Source organism: Trachinotus anak, unplaced genomic scaffold, assembly GCF_046630095.1.
Source record: "Trachinotus anak isolate AG129_WGS33_773 ecotype Australia unplaced genomic scaffold, CSIRO_AGI_Tana_v1 ptg000021l, whole genome shotgun sequence".
In the NCBI taxonomy this organism is placed as follows: domain Eukaryota; kingdom Metazoa; phylum Chordata; class Actinopteri; order Carangiformes; family Carangidae; genus Trachinotus; species Trachinotus anak.
Window position 1 is genome coordinate 28,693,142 of NW_027273872.1, and position 23,887 is coordinate 28,717,028.

At 44.8% G+C, this 23,887-nt stretch overlaps 2 protein-coding genes across 7 annotated transcripts in view; both read left to right on the forward strand.

Moving 5' to 3' along the window:
- Positions 1–7,374: 7,374 nt before the first annotated feature.
- On the forward strand, positions 7,375–12,782 carry sil1 (SIL1 nucleotide exchange factor). 3 transcript variants are annotated; one of them, XM_071506968.1, is made up of 12 exons: positions 7,375–7,511; positions 7,858–7,970; positions 8,560–8,707; positions 8,968–9,073; positions 9,156–9,261; positions 9,469–9,537; positions 10,127–10,222; positions 10,400–10,521; positions 11,560–11,656; positions 11,743–11,907; positions 12,005–12,169; positions 12,267–12,782. In XM_071506968.1, exons 2-12 carry the CDS (start codon positions 7,863–7,865, stop codon positions 12,468–12,470), a joined length of 1,386 nt encoding a protein of 461 aa, XP_071363069.1. In that variant the 5' UTR covers positions 7,375–7,511; positions 7,858–7,862; the 3' UTR covers positions 12,471–12,782. The 3 variants fall into 3 exon arrangements, with proteins under 3 accessions (XP_071363069.1, XP_071363071.1, XP_071363070.1); XM_071506970.1 differs by having other exon boundaries at positions 9,162–9,261; positions 12,267–12,615; XM_071506969.1 differs by having other exon boundaries at positions 7,487–7,605; positions 12,267–12,615.
- A 321-nt stretch (positions 12,783–13,103) lies between these two features.
- The window catches only part of uvssa (UV-stimulated scaffold protein A), a 38,888-nt gene continuing 28,104 nt past the window's right edge, over positions 13,104–23,887 (forward strand). Inside the window, exons 1-8 of one of the 4 annotated variants that reach the window (XM_071506963.1) lie at positions 13,104–13,223; positions 14,197–14,324; positions 15,380–15,533; positions 15,713–15,889; positions 16,509–16,629; positions 16,869–17,339; positions 18,849–18,958; positions 19,227–19,355. In XM_071506963.1, coding sequence (XP_071363064.1) covers positions 14,215–14,324; positions 15,380–15,533; positions 15,713–15,889; positions 16,509–16,629; positions 16,869–17,339; positions 18,849–18,958; positions 19,227–19,355 — 1,272 coding nt within the window. In that variant the 5' untranslated portion in view covers positions 13,104–13,223; positions 14,197–14,214. Of the gene's footprint in view, positions 13,224–13,393; positions 13,599–14,196; positions 14,325–15,379; positions 15,534–15,712; positions 15,890–16,508; positions 16,630–16,868; positions 17,340–18,848; positions 18,959–19,226; positions 19,356–23,887 lie in introns of those variants that run through there. The other 3 variants (XM_071506962.1, XM_071506964.1, XM_071506966.1) reach the window with 3 other exon arrangements.

Sequence of the window (23,887 nt, forward strand, 5' to 3'; positions counted from 1 at the left end):
TATATTAATCTCTAATGCTTTATTGTAAAAATAAGTAGTGAAGTAGTGCCTCATTCTCGTGAAGGAACACCTTGAGGACATTTCTTCAAACATAAAAGTTCATTTGGACTTGGGTGAAGTTGGTGCTGACAGCAGGTCTCTTCTGCACTGATGCTTCAGTGATGTCACTTTGGATGAAAGCTTCTGACAGATGAGTGAATGTTACGTAATGATTGGAGTTTGGAGGTCAAAGGTCACTGTGACTATAACTCAAGAAATCATACAGTAATTATGACAATATAACACAAATGTCTAACAGGATACATTTTAGTTATTGTCCTTGGTGACTTTAACAAAGGTGACCTCAGCCACGAACTGCCCAAATACAGACAGTTTGTTAACTGCCCGACCAGAGAGGGGAACACTCTGGACCACTGTTACACCACAATCAGTGGTGCTTATCACGCCGTCCCCCGGGCTGCACTGGGCCACTCTGACCATGTCATGGTCCACCTGATTCCCACATACAGGCAGAAACTAAAACTGTGTAAACCTGCTGTGAAGACATCGAAGCAGTGGAGCAGTGAAGCCATAGAGGATCTGCGGGCATGTTTGGACCGCACTGACTGGGAGGTGTTCAGGACTGCTTCCAACAGTCTGGATGAGTTCACAGAGGCTGTGACGTCATACATCAGCTTCTGTGAGGACTGCTGTATCCCATCATGCACCAGGGTGAGTTATAACAATGACAAACCCTGGTTCACAGCTAAGCTCAGTCAGCTCAGGAGGCAAAAGGAGGAAGCTTTCAGGAGTGGGGACAGGGACAGGTTTAAAGAGTCCAAGTACAGGTTTAGCAAGGCGGTGAGAGAAGCTAAATGTCTGTACTCTGAGAACCTTCAGCTCCAGTTCTCAGCCAATGACTCTGCTTCTGTCTGGAAAGGGCTCAGAAAGATCACAAACTACAAACCTAAACCCCCCCACTCCACTAACGACTTCCGTCTGGCCAACGATCTGAATGAGTTCTACTGCCGCTTTGAAAGACAGTGGGACAAGCCCCCCTCCTCCCCTACCAAAGGAACCTCTCTCTCTATCCTGGAGAGAGATGTCAACAGGCTTTTTAAGAAGCAGAACCCCCGCAAAGCAGCCGGTCCTGACTCTGTCTCTCCATCATCCCTGAAGCACTGTGCTGATCAGCTGTCTCCAGTGTTCACGGACATCTTCAACACCTCACTGGAGACCTGCCACGTGCCAGCCTGCTTCAAATCCTCCACCATCATCCCTGTCCCCAAAAAACCAAGGCCCACAGGACTAAATGACTATAGACCCATTGCCCTGACCTCTGTGGTCATGAAATCATTTGAGCGCCTTGTCCTGTCCCACCTCAAATCCATCACTGACCCACTCCTGGACCCCCTGCAGTTCGCCTACAGAGCCAACAGGTCTGTAGATGACGCCATCAACATGGCTCTCCACTTCATCCTCCAGCACCTGGACTCCTCAGGGACCTATGCCAGGATCCTGTTTGTGGACTTCAGCTCTGCCTTCAACACCATCATCCCGGCTCTGCTGCAGGACAAGCTCTCCCAGCTGAGCGTGCCTGACTCCACCTGCAGGTGGATCACCGACTTCCTGTCTGACAGGAGGCAGCACGTGAAGCTAGGAAAGCACGTGTCTGACTCCCAGACCATCAGCACTGGATCCCCGCAAGGCTGCGTTCTTTCTCCTCTGCTCTTCTCCCTGTACCCCAACACCTGCACCTCCACCCATCAGTCTGTCAAGCTCCTGAAGTTTGCAGACGACACCACTCTCATTGGACTCATCTCTGATGGCGATGAGTCTGCCTACAGGTGGGAGACTGAGCGTCTGGTGACCTGGTGCAGGCAGAACAACCTAGAGCTAAACGCTCTGAAGACAGTGGAAATGATAGTGGACTTCAGGAAGAGCCCAGCCCCACCCACCCCCATCTCCCTGTGTGACTCCCCCGTGGCTACCGTGGAGCATTTCCGCTTCTTGGGAACCACCATCACACAGGATCTCAAATGGGAGCTAAACATCAGCTCCCTCATCAAAAAAGCTCAGCAGAGGATGTATTTCCTGAGGCAATTGAAGAAGTTCAACCTGCCAAGGACTATGATGGTGAACTTCTACACCTCCATCATTGAGTCCATCCTCACCTCCTCCATCACCATCTGGTACGCTGCTGCCACGGAGAGGGACAATAACAGACTGCAGCGTATCATCCACTCTGCTGAGAGGGTGATTGGCTGCAATCTTCCGTCCCTCCAGGACCTGTACGCCTCAAGGACTCTGAGGCGTGCAGGGAAGATTGTAGCTGACTCCTCCCACCCTGGACACAAACTCTTTGAGTCACTCCCCTCTGGCAGGAGGCTGCGGTCCTTCAGGACCAAAACCTCTCGCCACAAAAATAGCTTCTTCCTGGTGAGTCACATAACATGCACTTCCTGTGGCGGGTCTGGGGGTACGTGTTTTACGGAAAGTTAAATAAACGTTGGAGCTAATGAGCTCATGAAAGACAATAAGAGTCTCATCATTTTTAAAGATGAACAAGACATGGTACCAGGAGTAAAAGGCAGGCAAGCATCATTTTTCACTCGAGATGGAGACTTTGAGGCCACCGGAGGGACTGAAACTGGCGGGGTTTCAAGCAGCAGTCTGAGCTGTACATGGCTGCCTTTGGACCGGACTCAAAACCCGACGCCAGGAAGGTCGCGCTGCTGCTCACAGTAGCGGCTCCTGAGGCCACTGAAGTCTGCAATGCGTTCGAGTCTGCAGCGCCTGAAGACAGAGGTAAATACGACGTGGTGATGGAGAAGCTCCAGGCACATTGCTCGCCAAGAAAAAACACAGTATATGAGAGATAGGTGTTCCGGTCGAGGATGCAACAGCCTGAAGAGACTTTGGATTGCTTTGTGACTGATTTAAAACTAAAGGCGCAATCATGTGATTTCGGGGATCTGAAAGACTCCATGATCCGGGATCACATCGTGTACGGGATCTATGATGAGCGGACCAGGGAGCGGCTGCTCCGGGAGGAGGCGGAGAGACGGTGCCAACAGCACGCAGACATCCAGAGAGACGGGCCTCACTGCCGGACATGGGAATGTAAAGGTAGCGGTGGTTAAAAACAAAATGAAAAGATTCACGCCACAAAAGAAAAGCACAGAAGATGCGAGCTGCTCCTGCAGGCGCTGTGGTGGCAGGCAGCAGCCCCGCAGTGTCCTGCGTGTGGCAGGAAGGGTTCAAAATGCAATGGAAAAAATCTGTCTTTCTAAAGGCAAGCCCAAATCAGTGCGGTTAGTGGAAGAGACTGAGCTGAGTGAGACTTTCTTTGTCCGGATGGTGTCATGTGATAATACACAAACAGCAGGAGGACACAGAGGAAAATGACAAGTGCTCAGAAAAAGGAGACACGTGGCTTGTGTCACTTCAGATAAATGGAGCTATAGTAGCACTAAGGATTGACACAGGTGCACAAGCAAACCTGATCAGCATGACAGAAATCAGTGCTATGAAAGAAAAGCCCAAAATAATAAAGAAAAGCGTGCCACTGAAGGACTACAACGGAAAAGACACTGAAAGCAAAGGTCAGTGCAGACTAAAAGTAACAGTGAAGAATAAAACTTACAATGTGCTGTTTTCAGTCGTACCTGAGGGCCATGAGTCACTGCTGGGCAGAGCTGCATCAGAGACACTGAACCTGGTGAGGAGAGTGCACCACATGAACTGTTCAGAAGCAATAAGTGTGCACTCATGCACAGTTGACTCCATTGTGCAGCGTTATGATGATGTCTTCAAAGGATTGGGATGCTCGCCATACACATCCAAAATCCAACTAAAAGACGATGCACAACCAGTAATTCATGCGCCACGGAGAGTTCCAGCTCCACTTCCAGAGCGTCTAAAAAAAGAACTGGACAGGATGTCTCAGCTCCAAGTCCTCACAAAAGTGGAGGAACTTACTGAGTGGGTAAACTCAATGGTGTGCGTGGATAAAAAGAATAAAAACAATGAACTGAGAATATGCATGGATCCTGGAGATTTAAACAAGAACATAAAACGTGAGCACTACCAGATACCAAAGCGTGAGGAGACTGCAAGTGAAATGGCAGGAGCCAAATACTTCTCAAAGCTTGATGCAGTGCAGGGATTCTGGCAAATCAAGTTGGATGAGGAAAGTTCAAGATACTGCACTTTCAATACACCTTATGGCAGATACAGGTTTCTCAGAATGCCATTTGGCATAATCTCAGCTTCTGAGCTTTTTCATCGTGCCATGGACAACATGTTGGAAGGACTAGAAGGGGTCCACTGTTATGTCGATGACGTCGTCGTCTGGGGTTCAACCCTTCAAGAACATAATGAGAGACTGACCAAAGTGCTCCAAAGAGTACGTGAAAATGGACTGAGACTAAACCGTGCAAAGTGCCAATTTGGTGTACAAGAGATAACATTTTTGGGTGACAAACTGTCTGCTCAGGGCATTGAACCTGATGAAAGGAAGATAAAAGCCATCCTAGGCATGCCACGCCCTACTGACAAAAAAGGTGTTTAGAGTGATGGGCATGATAAACTTTGTTGGAAAGTTTATACCAAACTTGTCAGTGAGAACGTCAGCACTGAGAGAGCGCCTTCATGATTCCACAGAATTTGAATGGACAGAGAGGAATGAGAGTGAGTGGAATGCATTAAAGACCACACTGACAACTGTTCCTGTGTTGGCTTATTACGATCCAACCAAGAGACTGAAAATTTCCACAGATGCTTCAAAGGACGGGCTTGGTGCTGTCTTGTTACAGGCAGGAGGAGAAGCCTGGAAGCCAGTAGCATATGCTTCCAGATCCATGACCAGGACTGAAAGCAGATACGCTCAAATTGAAAAAGAGTGTCTTGGACTGACTTATGGACTGGAAATATTTCATTGTTATGTATATGGACTTCCCACTTTCACAGTTGAAACAGATCACCGTCCTCTTGTGTCGATCATCAAGAAAAGCCTGAATGAGATGTCGCCGAGGATTCAGCGCCTCATCATGAAAATGCAAAGGTATGACTTCGAGTTGATATACACACCTGGCAAGCATCTAGTGTTAGCCGATGCACTGTCACGAGCTCCTGAGATGAGTCCTGTGAGTTCCACTGAAAAAGAAGTAGAAAATCATGTGAACATGATAGTTGAGTCTCTGCCAGTGTCAGATGCTAAATCAAAGCAAATAAGTGAGGAGACTGCGAAAGATAAGGAGCTGCAAGCTGTGATAGAACACCTCCAAACTGGCTGGCCCAGAGGGTCCTGTCCAAAGTACTATCACATCAGATCTGAGCTAAGTGTGGCAAATGGACTGTTATTAAGAGACAATCGGATTGTCATTCCACACAGCATGAGACTGGAAATACTAGAGAAACTACATGAGGGACACCTGGGAATTGAAAAATGTAAAAGGAGATCCAGAGACTCTGTATACTGGCATGGCATAAACAAGGACATTAAAAACATGATAGGAAAATGTGAAACATGCAAAAGGCACCAGAGCAAGCAGGCAAAGGAACCAATGATGATTCCTGATCTTCCTACTGAACCCTGGAAGAAAGTAGGAACAGATTTGTTTCATTGTAATGGGAAAGATTATGTGTTAGTTATTGATTACTATTCCAATTTCCCAGAAATTGCTCTGCTCACAAGTGCAACTGCCAACAGTGTCATTACTCATGTAAAGTCCATATTCGCTAGGCATGGAATACCAGAGACTGTAGTTAGTGACAATGGTCCGTGTTATAGCTGCAATGAATGGCGGCAGTTTGCAGAACAATATGGTTTCCATCATGTCACATCCAGTCCACAGCATGCACAGGCAAACGGCAAAGCTGAAAAGGGAGTGCACATCATTAAGCAGCTTTTGAAGACGGCCACAGACAGTAAGTCAGATCCATATTTAGCTCTGCTGAGCTACAGGTCTGCCCCCCTTGACTGTGGTTTCTCCCCAGCAGAACTTTTGATGAATCACAAGCTGCTTACTACACTGCCCTGCCACACAGAGAGCAAGAGGAGACCTGAGATTCAGTTGAAAATGGAGAATCTGAAATGGAAACAAAAACAGCGTTATGACAAGTCAACAAAAGCTCGCAGACCACTTGCAAAGGATGATGTAGTGAGAATCCAAGACCAGGATGCATGGAACAGGAAAGCTACAGTTCTTCAAGAAGTAGGACCACGGTCTTATGAAGTGAGAACTGAGGATGGACATGTGTTCAGAAGGAACCGTCGCAACCTTCTGAAAACCAAAGAGACTCTTCAAGAGACACTGTATGATAATGCCGAAGAAAAAAATGTTGTGTCACAGGCCGACACGGTGCCTGAGTTGAAATCAAATGGACATGTGCAGGTGGACAAAAGTGATGTTTCCACAGAGTTACCTGTAGTGAGGCGGTCTGAACATCAGATCAAAAGACCAGTTAAACTTCATCTTTAAATCAGCGTATTGGATGCTGAGGTTCATATAAAAAAATAAAAAAAAAGATTGTATGGTTTTGAAATGTGTTTATTTGTGTATAAGAGCTTGGTGTTAATTGAAAATATGGTGAACAGTTAAAAACAAAAACAAGCTAGAGATAACAGTTTACAAGAAGTTGATATAGAAATGAAAATGTTATTGTTGTTACTGTAATTCTGATTTATCGTAATGGTATTACGTAAGTGTGTTAAGGCATATGTTTTCTTGTGCTCATAGTTAATAACTTCAAAGAAAGGGGGATGTGTCGATATTAAAGTGTCATTCCTACTAGTGACCAATAGATGGGGCTGGTGATGGTGAGTCACATAACATGCACTTCCTGTGGCGGGTCTGGGGGTACGTGTTTTACGGAAAGTTAAATAAACGTTGGAGCTAATGAGCTCATGAAAGACAATAAGAGTCTCATCATTTTTAAAGATGAACAAGACAAGCCCCACTGTCACTGATCCCCCTGATCCCCAATTGCACCAATCACCAGAAAAAATCCTTGTATGTGAAAACATACTTGGCAATAAAACTGATTCTGATTCTGATTCTGATTTTATATCCCAATGGTGTCACTGTGACATCATAATGTGTAACTCAGGAAGGACAGATTGTGGTCATTGTGGTTAGATTTCAAATGTCTAAAGAACTCCAATCAATTGTATTCACTATCCACAATAGTAAACAGCATATTTATTATCTTACATATGTAAATCACATTGTTATTATTACTATTATATATTGTGTATGTCTTCTTACGACATATGAATAAATGTAGCTGTACATTCTGTAATTTATGAGCCTCCATAACAGCATGTGGCGGTAGAGAGAAAGCTGTTGTTGACTAGAACACGTCAGAGAGAAGGCTGTATGACGTGGACCAATGAGACGAGTGGACAGTGACGGACGCCATTTGAGTATGAAAAGCTGGTGATGTGCGGGAAGTGGAACAAACTGACGTCTTTACATCGGTCTGCGACTCCACATCTGCCTGCGTCTCACCTCTTTTCACTGAAAAAGGCAAGTTAATGTGAAACGTCATGACGTCACCTGCCATCACATGTCGATCATCCCAGCTGTTGTGTAGCATTGCAGCTGTGTTGTCTGACAGACGGTCAGTGCGTCGTTGCTTGTTGTGTAGAACAAACACAAACCAAACGCAATTCAAAATCAGTAATAGTTAATGAAGTGATGATCTTCTGACGGGGCCACAGCTAACAGATGGTGTTACGTAGTATAACACTGAAGCATTAAAACATCAGATTTGGGAATGGAGTCTAGTGTTGTGAGTCTGTAAATCCTGCAGGCAGCTCCAGAGGAAAGAGTACAGGAATACTAATGTGCCAGTGTGTCTCCTGTGTTTCAGTCTCCATGACGCTGACGTCCAGCTGTGTGAGAGGAGCTTCATTCAGCTGCTTCTGCCTGGCTCTTCTCTTAGTGCTGCAGTGCTATCACATAACCAGGACTCATGGTCAGAAGGTGAGTTCTACTGGGTCATGATTTAAATGTTTGACGTTCTTCATAAACCGTGTGGATAAGAGGAAGCTACAAGCTTCATCGCTGCAGAGAGTATCACAGGTAACAGGTCAAACTCCCCTCAGCCTCTGGTTAACTTCTAGACGAGCACCACACAGGATGTCACAGTGTGGTACGCCTGTATGTCAGCTCAGAACCAGAAGGACCTGGTCTAGGGGGTGAAAGCAGCACAGAAGATTGTGGGGACTGGGCTCCCGAACCTGGACACTGTGTGTACTACCTGCCGACACAAAAAGCCTTCAACATCAGCAGGGACCCAACACACCCTGGACCTGACACACCCTGGACCCAACACACCCAGGTCACAGTCTGTTTGTCCCTTTTCCATCAGGAAAGAGATCCAGAACCATCAAAGCCTGAACTAACAGACTCTGAGGAGGAGGTCCTCTGTCCTGATCTGAGACCACTACTGAGAAATAAAACTGATCCTAAGACAAACAAAAAAAATATGATCTTATTAAAGAAAATGAACCTTTCAGAGTTAAAGTGAAACAGTTCACCAAAGATACAGTGATCTGTTGTGTCTCTGCAGTCTGACGCTGCCCTGACTGTGGTGAAGAATACAGGGGGAGGAGGAGGAGGAGGAGGTGGTGATGGTGGTGATGATGATGATGATGATGAGGAGGAGGTAAATTTAAAGGTGGTCCAACCTACTGAGCAGTGGCAAACACTCAAACCAGGTGATGTAGAGCAGCCGGTACTGGCACTGTTACAGTCAGATGAAATATGAACCTGTTTTAGACTGAAGTGTGTGTGTGTGTGTGTGTGTGTGTGTGTGTGTGTGTGTGTGTGTGTGTGTGTGTGTGTGTGTGTGTGTGTGTGTGTGTGTGTGTGTGTGTGTGTGTGTGTGTGTGTGTGTGTGTGTGTGCGTGTGCGCGCGCGCGCGTGCGTGCGTGCGTGCCTGCGTGCGTGCCTGCGTGCGTGCGTGTGTGAGAGACAGGCCAGGCAGTGCCAGCAGGTTCCCATGTGAGGCTGAATCTGCAGACAGGTCAGAGGGAGGTCAGGCTTGGAGAGGAGCAGCTCAAATACTGGAGCCAGGAGCACAGGTATGAGTTAAAGTAGTTTATTCTTCTTCTGTGGTGTTGGGAGAGGGACATGAACATGATATCATCAGTGAGTCTCTCCCAGGGACAGAGAGGAGACTGAGTCCTTCAGTCCTGATGAGCTGAAACAGGCCATGAAGAAGATGAAGAAGGGGGACCTGAACCCAGTGAGCAAAGACCCAGACCAGCAGGTACCAACATGACACTGAGGTCAACATGTTTATGACATCACTCAGACTCTGATTCAGGCTCTGACCAAACATACAAACACCTGTATTCATGTGCGCAACTGTACATATTCCTTCCCTGTGTGAAATATGAACCTTTTTTAGACTGATGTGTGTGTGTGTGTGTGTGTGTGTGTGTGTGTGTGTGTGTGACACTGTGTGGCGTCTAAGTTCCGCCCCCTAGAGGAGTTAAAGAGGGACATGGCTCAGCTGGACCTGCTGGTGGAGACAGATGTTCAGGTACATCAGTGTTTTTCAGTTTGATCCCTCCCAGATCCCTTAAATAAATAAAATCAGCCAATGTGTTGTTATCAGTTGTTTCACTCTTTTCTTTATCAATATTGGTTTTGTCTTAAATTCAGTGTTTTTTTGTGAAGTTATTTTTTGTACTTTTATTATAGCTGCAGTGAGAGAGAGTCAGGAAAGTCAGGGAGAGAGGGACAGGAGATGACACGCAGCAAAGGGCCACAGGTTGGGCTTGAACCCTTTCTGCTGTAGGACTAATCCTTAATGGTGGGCGCCCCTAAAATCCATTGTTAGTGGGGCCGTAATTTAATATCAGATCATTAAAAACCAGCCTGGACCACAGTTTACATCAGTGCATTAAACCCAGCTTCCTGCGGTGCTGGTGGAAGTTTACCTGCAAATATACCTCATTGGGGGCGGCTGTGGCTCAGGAAGTAGAGTGGGTCATCCAGTGGTGGTTGGTGGTTCGATCCCTGGCTCCTCCAGTCTGCGTGTCAAAGTGTCCTTGGGCAAGATACACAACCCCACATCAGATAACCTGACCGGTCACTTTGAGCTGAATGAAGTGTGTTGTGTTGTGTAGATAATGAGGCGTCTGCTGGAGCTGTACAACAGCAGCAACTCGACTGCAGAGCAGAGAGTCAACATCCTGCTGGAGCTGGAGTACCTGGTTCACCAGGTGACAACAAACACCCAGTCACACACACATGTCTGCACATCCACTCTGAGGATGTTAGAGTAATACTTGTGTGTGTGTGTGTGTGTGTGTGTGTGTGTGTGTGTGTGTGTGTGTGTGTGTGTGTGTGTGTGTGTGTGTGTGTGTGTGTGTGTGTGTGTGTGTGTGTTTGCTTGCTAGGTGGATAATGCTCAGACTCTGTGCTCCATGGGGGGTCTTCAGGTCATTCTAGACGGTCTGAACAGCTCTGATGTCAGACTGCAGGAGAACACTGCCTTTGTTCTGGGATCTGCTTCGGCCAGGTGCGAACTACAGGTGTAATATAATCACCTGAAGAGCTCAACGTCACACAACATCACAGCTGCTCACTGTATGTTCACATGAGAGGAGACATGAGTTGACAGAAATGTTGCCACACTCATCTGAGACGTCTTTAATTAGTATCAGGCTTAACGAGCAAAAGGAAGTGGAGCTGTCAGCGCTGTGTAAACTTTAAGAGGGGTCATGATACAGAGGCTCACATAGCATTTGTAGTTTCTAATACTATCTTTAAAATGGAAAACATCATAATTAACTTTAGTGAAATTAGTTATTTACTCAATTTAATGTAAAGGTCCATCCAGTCTAAAGGTAGATGTCCATGTGTTTTTGATTATAAAGCAGGTCTAGGTTCTATATTAATACTATGAAAGTATCAAAGCCTCAGTCCACAGAGAAATGCACACATCCTGTATTCAGAAACTGAGCCTTAAAACCAGCTGTCAGGACTTCTGGAACTTTGTGATGTCACAACAAAGCAGTCACTGCCCTCAGCCACACCAGAGTGTTTACCTGAAATCTGCTATATTTTTATTGGATCACTCAGAAAACAGTCAGCCAATCAGAAGAGAGGCTCAGAGCCTCTCTTCTGATTGGCTGACTGACCTGTTGTTACTATAGTTCCAGAGAGAAGCGATGAGGAGATGTAAAACTACACTGAGATGGTTTTTGGATCTTAAAACTACAAATATATCTTCTGATTGATATCAGTGTAAAATGTTAAATTTTACTCGTCATTGTCTGTAACTGAACATACTTCACTGTGTGAGATTAAAATGCTGTAGTAACTCCCTCTCTGCAGGCAGAGCACATATCTGCTGCTCTCTCAGCCTGTGGTTTAAAGGGTGAACATCACCCAACATAAGCTGCTGCTGTTGCTCCCTCTGTGCCGGTATGTGGCAGTGTTTGGATGGAGTGTAGGACAGTGTGAGCTGGGCCTGGTCTTAGGTCTCTGTTTGCCCTGATCAGATGTTTGTATCCAGCTGTGAACATCAGCCCTCTAACAGCTGTTTGTCCTGCAGTAACCCGGTGGTCCAGGTGAAAGCAGTGGAGAGCGGTGCTCTGCAGACGCTGTTGACTGTGCTGGCCACTGCTCAGCCACTCAGAGTCAAGAAGAAGGTAGTGACCCCCTCTGACATCACAGCCTCATGTCCAGGTCAAACACACACCTGAGCTGTAACATCTTCTGTCTGTCCTCCTGTCAGGTCCTGTTTGCTGTGGCCTCCCTCCTACGTCACTTTCCTCACGCACAGCACAACTTCCTGTCACATGGGGGACTACAGGTCCTATCAGAGCTTTTCAAGGCAGATGGGGGCGGAGTTCTGCGAACGCGCATTGTCACCATGTTATATGACATGATCAGTGAGAAGGTACAACAGCCAGCCTGTGTGTGAGGTTCTTCCAGGATGAGAACTCTGACTCTGATTTGTTGGGTGATGCTGTGGCTGGTCTGGTCTGTTCCAACAGGAGCTGATCTCTCAGGCAGGTCTGGACCCGGTCCTGGATGCCTCTCATGAGGAGCGTGTACGTCAGTATTCTAAGGTGTCTCTGGATGGGGAGCTGCTGGAGAAGGGCTGGTGCAGTCTGGTCCCACAGCTGCTGGAGTCCACTGAGCACGACCACAGAGAGAAGGTGGGCTGAGTGTGACGTCCTCAGGGGTTAGGCTAAGACAGACAGGCTGGTGTCTGAAAACAACTCATCTTCACTGTTTGTGCCGTTTTCCTCTCAGGCTCTTCGGGCTTTATTGGCAATGGCTCCGACATGTCTGGATCAGTACCGCTCAGACTGCTCTCTGCTGGACTCGCTGCTGTCTCTCCGAGACCAGTATCAACACATGGTCCAGTCTGAGATGATTCTAGGAGAGGAGAACAGCTACTTCACAGAGATGGTGGAACTCATAGACACTCTGCAAGTCAGAGTGAAAACTAAATGACAGAGGATTACACAGTCAGATACACATTGATACACACTGATACACACTGTGGACTGTGGACACTGAACAACCAGCACAGAGGGACAAACTCCTCAGGACAAGGTCAACTACATGGGATTGTTGGGATGAGGGACACTGACCCTATAGATGATGCATCTATAAATTAGTCAGGATGAATTTGACAAACCAGGCTCTATTGATGACCTCTGTTTTGTGTGTGTGTGTGTCTGTCTGCTCTGAAAACAGGGGCTCTGTTGTGAAATATTTTATTTAGTTTTAATAATTTAAAAATAAATGAATATTTAAAAAGTATTGTGTTGTCTTTTTTTGGAACAAACACTTCATGAGTTTGGTGGTCCACTGAAGTGTTACCTTTAAATGAAACCAGACATTGTTCAGTCGTCGGAGAAACATCTGAATATGTGGTGTTTTGTTTTTTCCTATCTGGATGTTGCTGTAATGCTATCATGAGCCTGAGTCAGACACCATTGTTAATAGTATATTGGCCACATGACTTTTTCACACGTCTTCACAATGATGTGACTGTATGTTAAATGGTGCTGTGGTCTTTGCAGTAAGTCTCACCCTTAAATCTCACCAGAAGAGCTGAGACCAGATGATGTTGATCTGATGTTTCACAGACAGCAGCACTGTGCACAAACACTGTAGATGTACTTCAGCAGCAACACTGCAGAGAGACTGCAGTCTCTTCAGTGTTTGGTCCATAATACAGGCAGAGTTAAGGAATATGGTGTAAGTATCATTATCGGTTTTATGATGATTATCTTTTTTTTCTTCCGTATTCAGATGCTTGATTTTGATGCCATGATTCTACACTCTCCAACACAGTAGGTGGCCATTTGCACTTCTAAAGAAGTACACGGACTGTCTCTATCGATGCGTTATTGGAAAAGTCCAACCGGAAGTTCAAGCGGAAAACGGAAATAAATATCTGTTTACTTCTGGAAGCTAACAAAGCTAAAAAAGGATGTTGATATGAAAACAGGACAAAACAGCCAACGTCATTTATCGACATGTGTCATGAATGAACGTCGACTCTCACGGCTCGCTGTGAGCTAACGGCTAACATTCATACACGTTTAGTGATTTAGAACAAGCTAACAGCTGGTGAGTACTGTGTGTATTTAGCTGCATTTGTTAGCATCGCAGCAGCTAGTAGAGTGCTAACCTTTAGACTGCACTCTAACGTACTCATGTAATAATGTAATAATGTGATAATAACCATTGTGTCCTCAGGTGTCAGGACGTCAACAGGTTGATGGACGTCTCTAGTTTTTAATGTGTTTGTTACAGATGTTGGATTGACTTTATTTCACTTAAGAAATCAAGTAAACACAATAAATATGTTAAAACGTAAATATGTCATACGCCAAACTGCACTGTACTATATAGACTAGTACAGTGTAGTTGGCTTGTAAAGAATTAACATTGAAATAGTCTGACTTTACCATCTTTACACCTTCTAGCATAATAATCTTAGATTTGAGAGCATTCATGTTAATACACTGTTCCCCATTGTATTCAGAGATAGGAACACTTGTTAATCATTGTCTCTTTAACTTTTCTTCACACTCAGCTTCTTCAGTGTCATGGTTGTTTGACTGTTTTGTCGTTATGTTGTTGTCTCTTGTAAAGTTAAGTGGTTTTGTTTGAGGTCTTCACCTCAGGTAAACTCCATGTAGTCATGAGTACGTCCTGCTCACAGGTGTGTTCATGAGCAGTGATGGAACTGTCTCAGAGGGACCGGCTGTCAGAGCTGGTGGAGGAGCTGACCACGTCAGGACAGCCTCAGCTCAACCAAGACAAGATGAAGGAAATCAAGAAGATCTGCAAGTATGTGACATTCCCACAGAGGGATTAACTGTGTGCTGAGCAGTACTGAGAGCATGAACTGGGGCGACCTGATAGCCTAATGGTTAGGGCCTATACCACATGGGCATATGGAGGCGAGTCCTCAGTTTGACTCCCAGCCAGCCGGACTCTTTGCTGCATGTCATTCTCCCTCTCTCCATCCCCTCATTTCCTACCTCTGTATACTGTCCTGTCCAACACATAGCTGAAATTACTCATCTGTCAGACTCTTCTATCCACAGAGAGTCAGTGAGATGGATTAGTTTCAGCTTCAGGTCAGTAGAGACCTCAGTGTCAGAACTCAGTTCTACATCTGTTTAATAAGTGAAGGAGATCAGGTAAAGAAGTGAACTGAAAGTCAGAGTTAGAGCTAGTTAGACATGTTAGGGTGTAAGAGGTGTTAGGAGAGGAGGTGCTCTCTGAAGGGATGAGTCTTCAACAGGATCTTCAAGATAGAGAGGGACGCCCCTGCTCTGATAGGAGCTGGTTCCACCATCAGGGAACCACAGACCAGAACAGTCTGGACTGAGACTGTCTGTGTGCAGGGGACTAACACTGGTTCCATCAAATCCCCCTCATGAAAGTTTCTGTTCTCAGATTTTGCTAACATTGTGTTAACGAGGTGTTGATTAAACTATGTGATGGTTCTGGAGGTTGTACTTTGTGCTGCTGTTGAGCTGCTCTGCACTATTTTGAAAGGTGTTCCTATTATTTTGTCCACCACATTAAAATCAATGAGGGTAACAGAAACAGCTCCTGCATGGTGCAGTGCAGTTCAAAAGCAGCACAGATTACACCATCCAGAATGATCACACAGTTCATCAACAGCTCGCTAACATTAGAACCTTCATGATGGAGGATTTATTACAGGACTGTTGTGTTAGACTGCATTAGTTCTAACTGGCTGTTACTAATAAACTGACAACTGAGTGTATGACTTTACACAAGGATATTGATATTGACCTGACACATCACAGATACGACACTGTATAAAAACCATGGGGCTAACGCTGTTGACTGTGTCCTTCACCTGTCAGAGTGTCTAATGACTGCATAGACCACCTGTACCACCTGGTGATGACCCAGCTCAGCCAAGAACACTGTGAGATCAGACTGTCAGCCTTCCAGATAGCCAGTGAGATCTTCTCCAGATCACACCACTTCAGGACGCTTCTGGTCGACAACTTCCAGGTATGTCCACAGAATCTACCTGTCTGCAGGAATTTAATCCTCCTGGACACTACAGCGCTGACTGTACTGACTGAGAGCAGTTTGTTTCCGTGGTATTCTGGTCACTTTGAGTTGACAGTCACTTGATTCAGCAAACGGTGTTGTGCCCCCCCCCGCCTCCCAAAACTCCTCCTCTGCAGGAGTTCTTGGAGCTGACCGTGGAGACTGACTCAGACCAGCCCCTCCCTCCTCCTAAAGAAGTAGCCAGGAAGCTGAGGTCACTGGCCATCCAGACAGTCCAATCGTGGCAGGCTTCTTACGGGACGGCGTATAAGAAGTTAGCTCTCGGCTACTACTTTCTTAAACAGGTGAAGAAGGTGAGAAATTACCCTCAGTCACTTGATGTTGTGTTGCTGACAGACGGAGACTGAAGCCAGCATCCACTAAACCTCAGCTCTATTACACACACTTTCTGTAACGTCTGCCTCTAGTTGTCTGCTGCTGTGATACGTCAACGTCGCTGCCATATTGGATTAGGGAAGACTAACAGAGAGAGTAACAGAGTAACAGAGAAACTTTAATCACTGACTCATAGCTGAGGCTGTAATCACTACTGTCCACAAAGAACAGTGTGTTTCAGCGTTACATGAGCTGAAGTCTCTTTGATCACAGCCTCTTCAAGTGTCTACAGCAAGTCACCTGCTCTATAACAAGAACAAAAACAGTTCTTTGCTGTCAGCTGCTACTGGTCAGGAGTCCTTCAATCAAAAACAAAAAGATTGACCCACAGTTATTATAAATATATTGATTAAAGCAGCCATGAAGTACAAAGGTCAAGTCTGATGGAAAACATCAGGAAAAACACAAAAATGAAATTACTAACAGTATCAGATGATGATCAATCCTCTCATTGAAAGTAATACTTCTTGTTTATTTGGACTGTGGCTCCGGTGTTGTAATCCACATGTGAGTTATGTGACGTGTGTGTATCGTCAGGTGGACTTCCAGGATGCTGAGGCCAGGACTGTCGCAGAGAGGAGGAGGCAGGAGGAGAGACAGAGTAGGATGGAGAGGATCTACAGGGAGAGAGTGGAGGCAGCCTCCAGAGACATGGAGGGTAAACACCTGATCACTGATAATGATCAATACTGTTCAGTGTCAGATGAATGATTTTTGATCTGCATTTAATGCTGAACTGAGGCTGCTCCTGGCCCTGATGCTGTGACTGTATGAAGATTAGCCAGTTATTACCTGTGCTGATGCTTCGGGGGTGGGGGTGGGGGGGTGTTATGTTATGTGAGTTAAAATGACCAGAACTGAAGATTTACATTAAACTAAATCATGTTTGTTTGTCAGAGTCGCAGCAGGAGATGGAGGCCACGCTGACTCAGATGGAGTCCTGCATGAAGCTGCTCTTCCCTGAGTTTGGTCTCACAGACATCCAGAGCAGCAGCAGGCCTTCAGATGACGAACAGCCCTGCTGCAGCAGAGACCTGAGGGATGACAGGAAAGAAGGAGTGACAGAGGAGGGACAGGAGAGCAGGGAGGAAAAGAAAAGCTGTGGTATAGGGAAGATGGGAGAGGGAGAGAAAGGGATGATGGAGGAGAAGAAGAAGGGAAAGAGGAGCAACAAGGGGGAGGAGGAGGAGAAGAGGGGAGAAGTAGAAGATGAGGAAGAGAGGGAGGGAGAGGAAGAGGAGGAAGACAATGAAGAGGAGGAGGCAAGTAGTGATGAAGAAGAGGAGGAGCCTTCTGATGAAGACTTGTTTATTAGGAACTCAGGGCTCATCTCTCACTCCTACAGTCTGGACCTGAACCTCAGTCCTGGTGGGTACAGCTCTCTGACACACCAGTTTACCAGCCATACACACACGCATGCATGTGCACACACACACACACACACACACACACACACACACACACACACACACACACACACACACACACACACACACACACACACAGAGTCACTTTCTCATTGTGACCTCACGGCTTCTTTACTGGATTAATTACCTTTAGATGGCGAACCTGATACATTGCCTGGTCAGGGTCTACACCCAGTGATCACTTTATTAGGAACATTCTGGTAGCTCCTCAGGTCTTCAGATCCTGGATCCAGATGTTGAAACTTTCCTCTGAGACTCTGGATCCAGGTCTGAGACTGAACTGGACTCAGTGTCATGTCGTTTAAACCTGTTTGTGTCATGGAGCATTATCCTGCAGGAAGTAGCCATGAGAAGATGGTGAACTGTGGCAATGAAGGATGAACATGGTCAGCAACAACACTCAGACAGACTGAGAGCTTCAGACCAGGACTGATTGGTTTTAGGGCCCAAAGTGAGTCCAGAAAACATCCCCACACCATCACACCACCACCACCTGGACAGGTTGGTCCATGGATCCAGACTCTGACCCTACCATCTGCTGCCTCAGCAGAAATCCAGATCCATCAGACCAGGTCTTCACCTGTCCAGTGTTGGTGAGTCTGAGTCCACTGCAGCCTCAGGTTTCTGGTCTTGATGACAGGAAGTGGACCCTGACGTGGTCTTTGCTGTTGTAGTCCAGCCACTTCCAGGTTACATGTAGCTTTTATCTTTAAGCTGACATAGAGAAGAAGTCCTTGAAACTGCACATCTGCAGCTCCATCATTCACTAATGAAGATCAGGCTCCACAACAGCCACTAAAGCGACCTGTTCATGAGGGTGAGGACCTTGACCTCACTGGGATCCCAGTTTCCAGACTCCCAGTTCCCAGACTCTAGATCTGAACCCAGTTTTGAACGTTGCAGTGAGGATGAAAGAGGAGATTTCAGCAGGTAAATGCATCATGGCATCAAACACAGAGAGTATTCCAGAGTTCAGCCTGTGAGGGGGCAAACAGGAGTTTCTACCTGTTGCTCTGCAGGTGTAGCTACCACAGTGTGGCTGAGTGAATAATTATATATGAAACATGTTTATCTCCACCACAGCAGCAGTAATCATGTTCTCAGTGACTCCTCGAGGGAACTTTGACACAAACGTTCATTTGGACTCAAGGAAGACCTGATTAGATTTGGTGGTCAAAGGTCATGATCACTGTGACGTCACAAAACATGTTTTTGGCCATAACTCATGAATTCATTCACTAATTATGACACAATCTAATTCAAATATCTATAATAATAAAATGAAGTGGTGACATTTTATACCCAAAAGGTCAAAGGTCAACTTCATTGTGACGACATAATGTTCTGGAGACTTCTAGTCTTTATTCAAAGCTATAACTCAAGAAGAGACATCTTTCCTGTAACCTGATTATAAGAGGTTATTTTGTTGTCCTTTCTTTTTTTTCTTCAGGTTTTCATTTGAAGGAGACGGAGGATAATGAGGCGGTGGTATCCACAGTGATAGACCTCCACAGACTGATAACAACCAAACATCTCCCAGCTGTGCAGGGCTGGGTTCAGGTTAGTGACCATACACCACTCAGATCTCTGAAACATGTGGACAACATGCTAACTCTGCCACCACACCACTTACTACTAATAAAGTATTTTATGAATGTTGGGATACAGACAGTGGTCCAGGATCTAACCTGTGTGTGTGTGTGTGTGTGTGTGTGTGTCTGTGTGTCTGTGTGTCTGTCTGTCAGTGTCTGTGTGTGTGTGTTTGTGTGTTTGTGTGTGTGTCTGTCTGTGTGTCTGTCTGTGTGTGTGTGTGTATGTGTGTGCGCAGGTCTTTACTAAGGCAGGAGCAGAGGAGCAGCTGCTGAGAAGAGCTCTGGATCTGAAGAGGTCTTTGGAGAGTGCACTGCAGAAACACAGAGAGCTTCACATTGACTACAAGACCAGGGTCCGCAGAGTGGTGAGTCACACAGCGTCACAACTGGTACATGAAGAAACCTGCTTGAGCATCCACCTTACTAACACATGACAAACAGACGACAGAAGCGGATTGTTGATTATTGCTTTTTCCATTCGTTTCCTTTCGGGAAACAGAAAAACATTTTTCCATTTTCTATTGTTTTTTTCCTTTGTCTTCTGAAAATCAGCTCTACAGAAGCTTGTCGGAGTGAGGGAGAACTGAACAGTGCTAACACAAGATTTACTCTGAAATAGGTTGATAAACTTTAAAACAGACACGCTGCTTTGGTGATTGATGTAACACATTATTTTAAATATAGACAAACATTAGTAGCACAAACTTTTTAGGAAATCACTGCAACCAAGCACTTTCTGTATTACTCAACAAAGATGCTCTATAACAAAATGACCCATAACAAGCTGCATCAGTAGTATGAAATGGTATCCACTTCCTGTCTCCTAAGTGGGCATGGCCAGCTGGTGTAAGATGTGACAGGACAGTAGCTAATGTTAAAGACTAATTTATCACTCATCTGTCCGATCCTTTGGAAAAGAAAAGACAGATCTGTTGTTCCTGTTGTTACAGCTGACTGCTGCACAAAGCTCGGACATTTTAACACTAACTGATGGAAGGTTGTCCATCAACACAAGACAACACAACAACACTGGACTGGATACAGTACAAACCTGAGCCACATCATTTTTATCTGCTGCCTTAACATCTGATCAACCCAGAACCAGATCATATCAGTCTAATAATACTCTCTGGTTTCCCTCCAAAAACAGTTACACAACAATAACAATATCAGTGTTGTTGTTTGTTGTTAGTCTAATTCAGTTTTAACTCAATTTAAAGTTTAACATATAAATCCCTTTAAGCCTCTGTGTCAGGATGTGGCTTCACTTTGGGTCATAATCTGTGATCACATTCACATGAACAGACTCAGACCTGCTGGTCTCCTGAAGGGGTGGGGCTTAGACACAGATACAGGAAATGACTTTAAGAGCATCATTTCTCAACCCTCCCTGCTCTTCATGAGTCTGCTACACATCTGGTAGTTTGGCTGAACTCCTCCTGTGCTAACGGCTGTGAGACCAATTAAAGATGACAGTCTGCTTCACTACAGTCCACTGATTTGCCTCTAGGTCTGAGGCAGACTGATCACTTTGTCAGGTCATGTCAGACGATTTTTATTCTGAGGTCAAATTACGTCAAGGTGATTTTAATGTAAACTCCTTCAGGAGGAACAGAGGGTTGTTTCAGTGAGGTGTGAGGGGACCGGCACCTTCAGCTACAGCTGGTGGTTTAATAAGCAGATGGAGGGTAAATTCATAATCTTTATATTCGATCATCTAGTGGTCAGTTATGGAGGGAAGTCACATGTCTAATGGTTAAATAAATGTACACATCAGTGGTTAGTCACTGTTACAGAGCCTGACCAGCAGGTGGCAGCATTCTACCAGAAATCAGAGGTGGGATGACAAAGTGACCACAAACCATAGACTGTGTGTTACACAGTGATGACACAGATGTTACACATCCCTGTACTTTGATGGAACAGCATCAGAGGAGTATTGATCACTGGTTGTATTGATTTCTTCAGCCTGGATTAACACAAAAAGTCCAGGAGTAAAGTTTAGTTTAGTCTCATTTGTTCTGAATTATTATCTCTTTAGTGGAACAGTGATTTGTAAAACCAGAGGACAAATTAGAGTCAGTGAAATAATTTTATTTTTTCAAAAATATTTGAAGACATTTAATATAATTTAACATCTTAAATAAAACCAGTTGAATCATAAACCAGCGTTGCTCAGAAAGTATTCACACCTCTTCTCTTTCTGCACACTTCATTATAAACGTATAGAATCAGTCTGCTCTCAGTAATCCTCCCTGACAAAGTGAAAACAGGCTGTGAGACACTTCTGCACATGTATTAAAATCATAAACGGTCCCATTGGGTCACAGTTTTCTTCCACACCATCTAGTGTTCACTGATAGAACTGCAGCCTCAGCTGTGGGCACTGTTACTGAGGTTCTTCTACATACATGTTGAGATGTGGCCTGATTCCTGCTTCAGCAGTGTTAACATCTTTGTTTTCATTCTATCAGAGATAAATAACATAGAACACATGTCATGAAATGACATCAGTGAAATTACCAAATCCTGTGGCCTGATCATTTCACCTTTTCACTCAAACACAGTGTGATAGTTAACTCACCTCTGAAATGTGACCTCTTCCTGTTTCCTTATTTAAATGAGTCTGTTCATTCCTGTGTTTCCATTGGCTCCCAGACAGAAGCATCATCACAGAGATGATGAAACTATTTATAGTGAACACATTTGGGAGAGGTGAGATAGCAAGGCTCAGCCGTGATGCATAATGCATCAGAGTCAGAGAGAAAGAACTGGGGAGCCAGGGGGAGGATGTACACATTCATTCACTTTACTACCACTAATGTGGCCCCCGCCCTGGCAGCTGATATGTCTGTATCGAGCTGAGCATCGTCCCTCTGCTGCTGTTTGAAGATGGAGCCTCAGAATAACCAGAGCAGTGGTATGTGGAATAAATGTTGTGTCACTTACTGTTTAACAGAAAGGGTTCATTGGTGTTGAATATGAATCTACTTTGAATATGTTGAATATGAAAGAATATGAATATGATGAGATGGAGGCAGCACTCTCACAGTGCTGAGACAGGGAAAATAAAAGAAATCTATGAGGACTCGTTGACAGGCTGCAGGCCTGAGGTTTAAAGGGCCAAAGAACACAACCTGCTTTATGAGTAAAAAAAAGACATAAAAGTTGTAGCGTGTAAATCCATCTTTAGCTGAACAGAGCTGCAGAGTGACAGTGACAGAGCGCCAGGCGTCTTGCTTTGCCTGGTTATCACTGGCAGGGACCAGTTTGCTGCACCAGCAGGCCCAGCACTGTGATAACCACACAACTTACAGCCCCTTTATCATAATTAGCTTTTCCTTTTTAGCCTTAAAAGGCCTTCCATTACTGGGTCCCTCTCTATCGGGCTGCTGACACACCGCACGATTGGTTTCTGTCTCAACAGGCCTCTGAATACAGTCTCCATAAGGGGAGCTGAGGAGGGAGCAGGGTACTGTAGGCAGATAGAGAGGCTGCTTTATTGAACGAGGGAATGAAACGGAGGGAGTGAGTGAAGAAGCATCTGCATGAAGACTGGTGAAAACAGAAATGCACAAGGCTGTTTTCTTCATGGTTGAGTCAGTGGGTTCACAATATTTGAATGTTTTGTGCATTTGTGATGAGACTGGTAATAGGTTGAGGTTGTGGTGCTGTGAGCAGCTGCAACGTCTTTGACGGTGGATATTTGAGAACTAGTGGAGGATGAAGTTTGTGTGAAAGGGCACAGTGTCTCTCTCACTCTGGACTGTCCTCCAGTTCTGAAGATCATCAGCCTCTGATCACCACTGATGTGGGAAAAATCTGATTGTAACTGTTCTCACTCAGCCAAACATGCTGCACTTTGTTTTTCCTCCACACCTGAATTTATTTATTTCTGTCAAACTCGCAGCTATGACAGTATATCAGAAGCAGTGTAGGTAAAAAAAAAATCAAATCAGTCAATCAAATTCAGACATTAAAGTTGTAAATTTACAAGAAAAAAAGTCAGATATTCTCTGAGATTGAAGTGGTCAATTTATGAGGAAAAAACTCACAAATTTACAAGAAAAAACTAAAATATTCTCCAACATTATAAAGTCTTATACTAAACAAAAACAAAAGAAAAAAACACAATTTTCTCATAAATTTACAATTTTTCTTGCCAATTTATGACTTTATAATCTTAGAGAATATTCGTTTTTTCTTTTCTAAATGTACAACTTTAATGCCTGTTTTTTCTCAGAATATATCACCCCGTCCAGCGCTGTAGTCTTTTTTACCTACAGTGGCTCTATTAAAGCTGTCGTATGTGGCTGATTCACAACTTTTTGCTGCAAAATGCAGTAAAAAACTAAAACATGACTGAAACATCAGAGTTTTTAGGATGTAGACCTGAACTGTCTGCAAACAGTCAGAGTTGTGCACATTCAAAAAACCCTAGTTATGCTAACTAGACAGAGCGTAACCTAAAACTGATTATTACCTGAGTAACTAATTAACTCCAGCTGTCTAAGATTGTTAACCAAACTGGACATTAGCTACCTGACCTGTAAAGACAAACAGAATAAAAAAGTCTCATCTTCATCATATAGAAATATTAGTTTCACAAAAAAATCCTAAATCATGGTTTACTCACTTGCTTTTCTTGAGATTTCAGCCACATCACATGGTTGGACATTGAGCAAATTCCATCCACTGATGAAAGCAGTGAGATGTGGGTGAAAGTCCAGGGAAACCTAATGAGTGGACTGGTGGATTTTTATTATTTTGTAAAAACAAAGAAAACCTTTTGCAGTTTGCAGTGATGTGATTTTACTGAAACTGCAAATGAAGTTTTTTCGGACAGTGTCAGTGAATCAGTCTGAAGGAGTTTCAGTCCGACCTCTGACAGGAACCT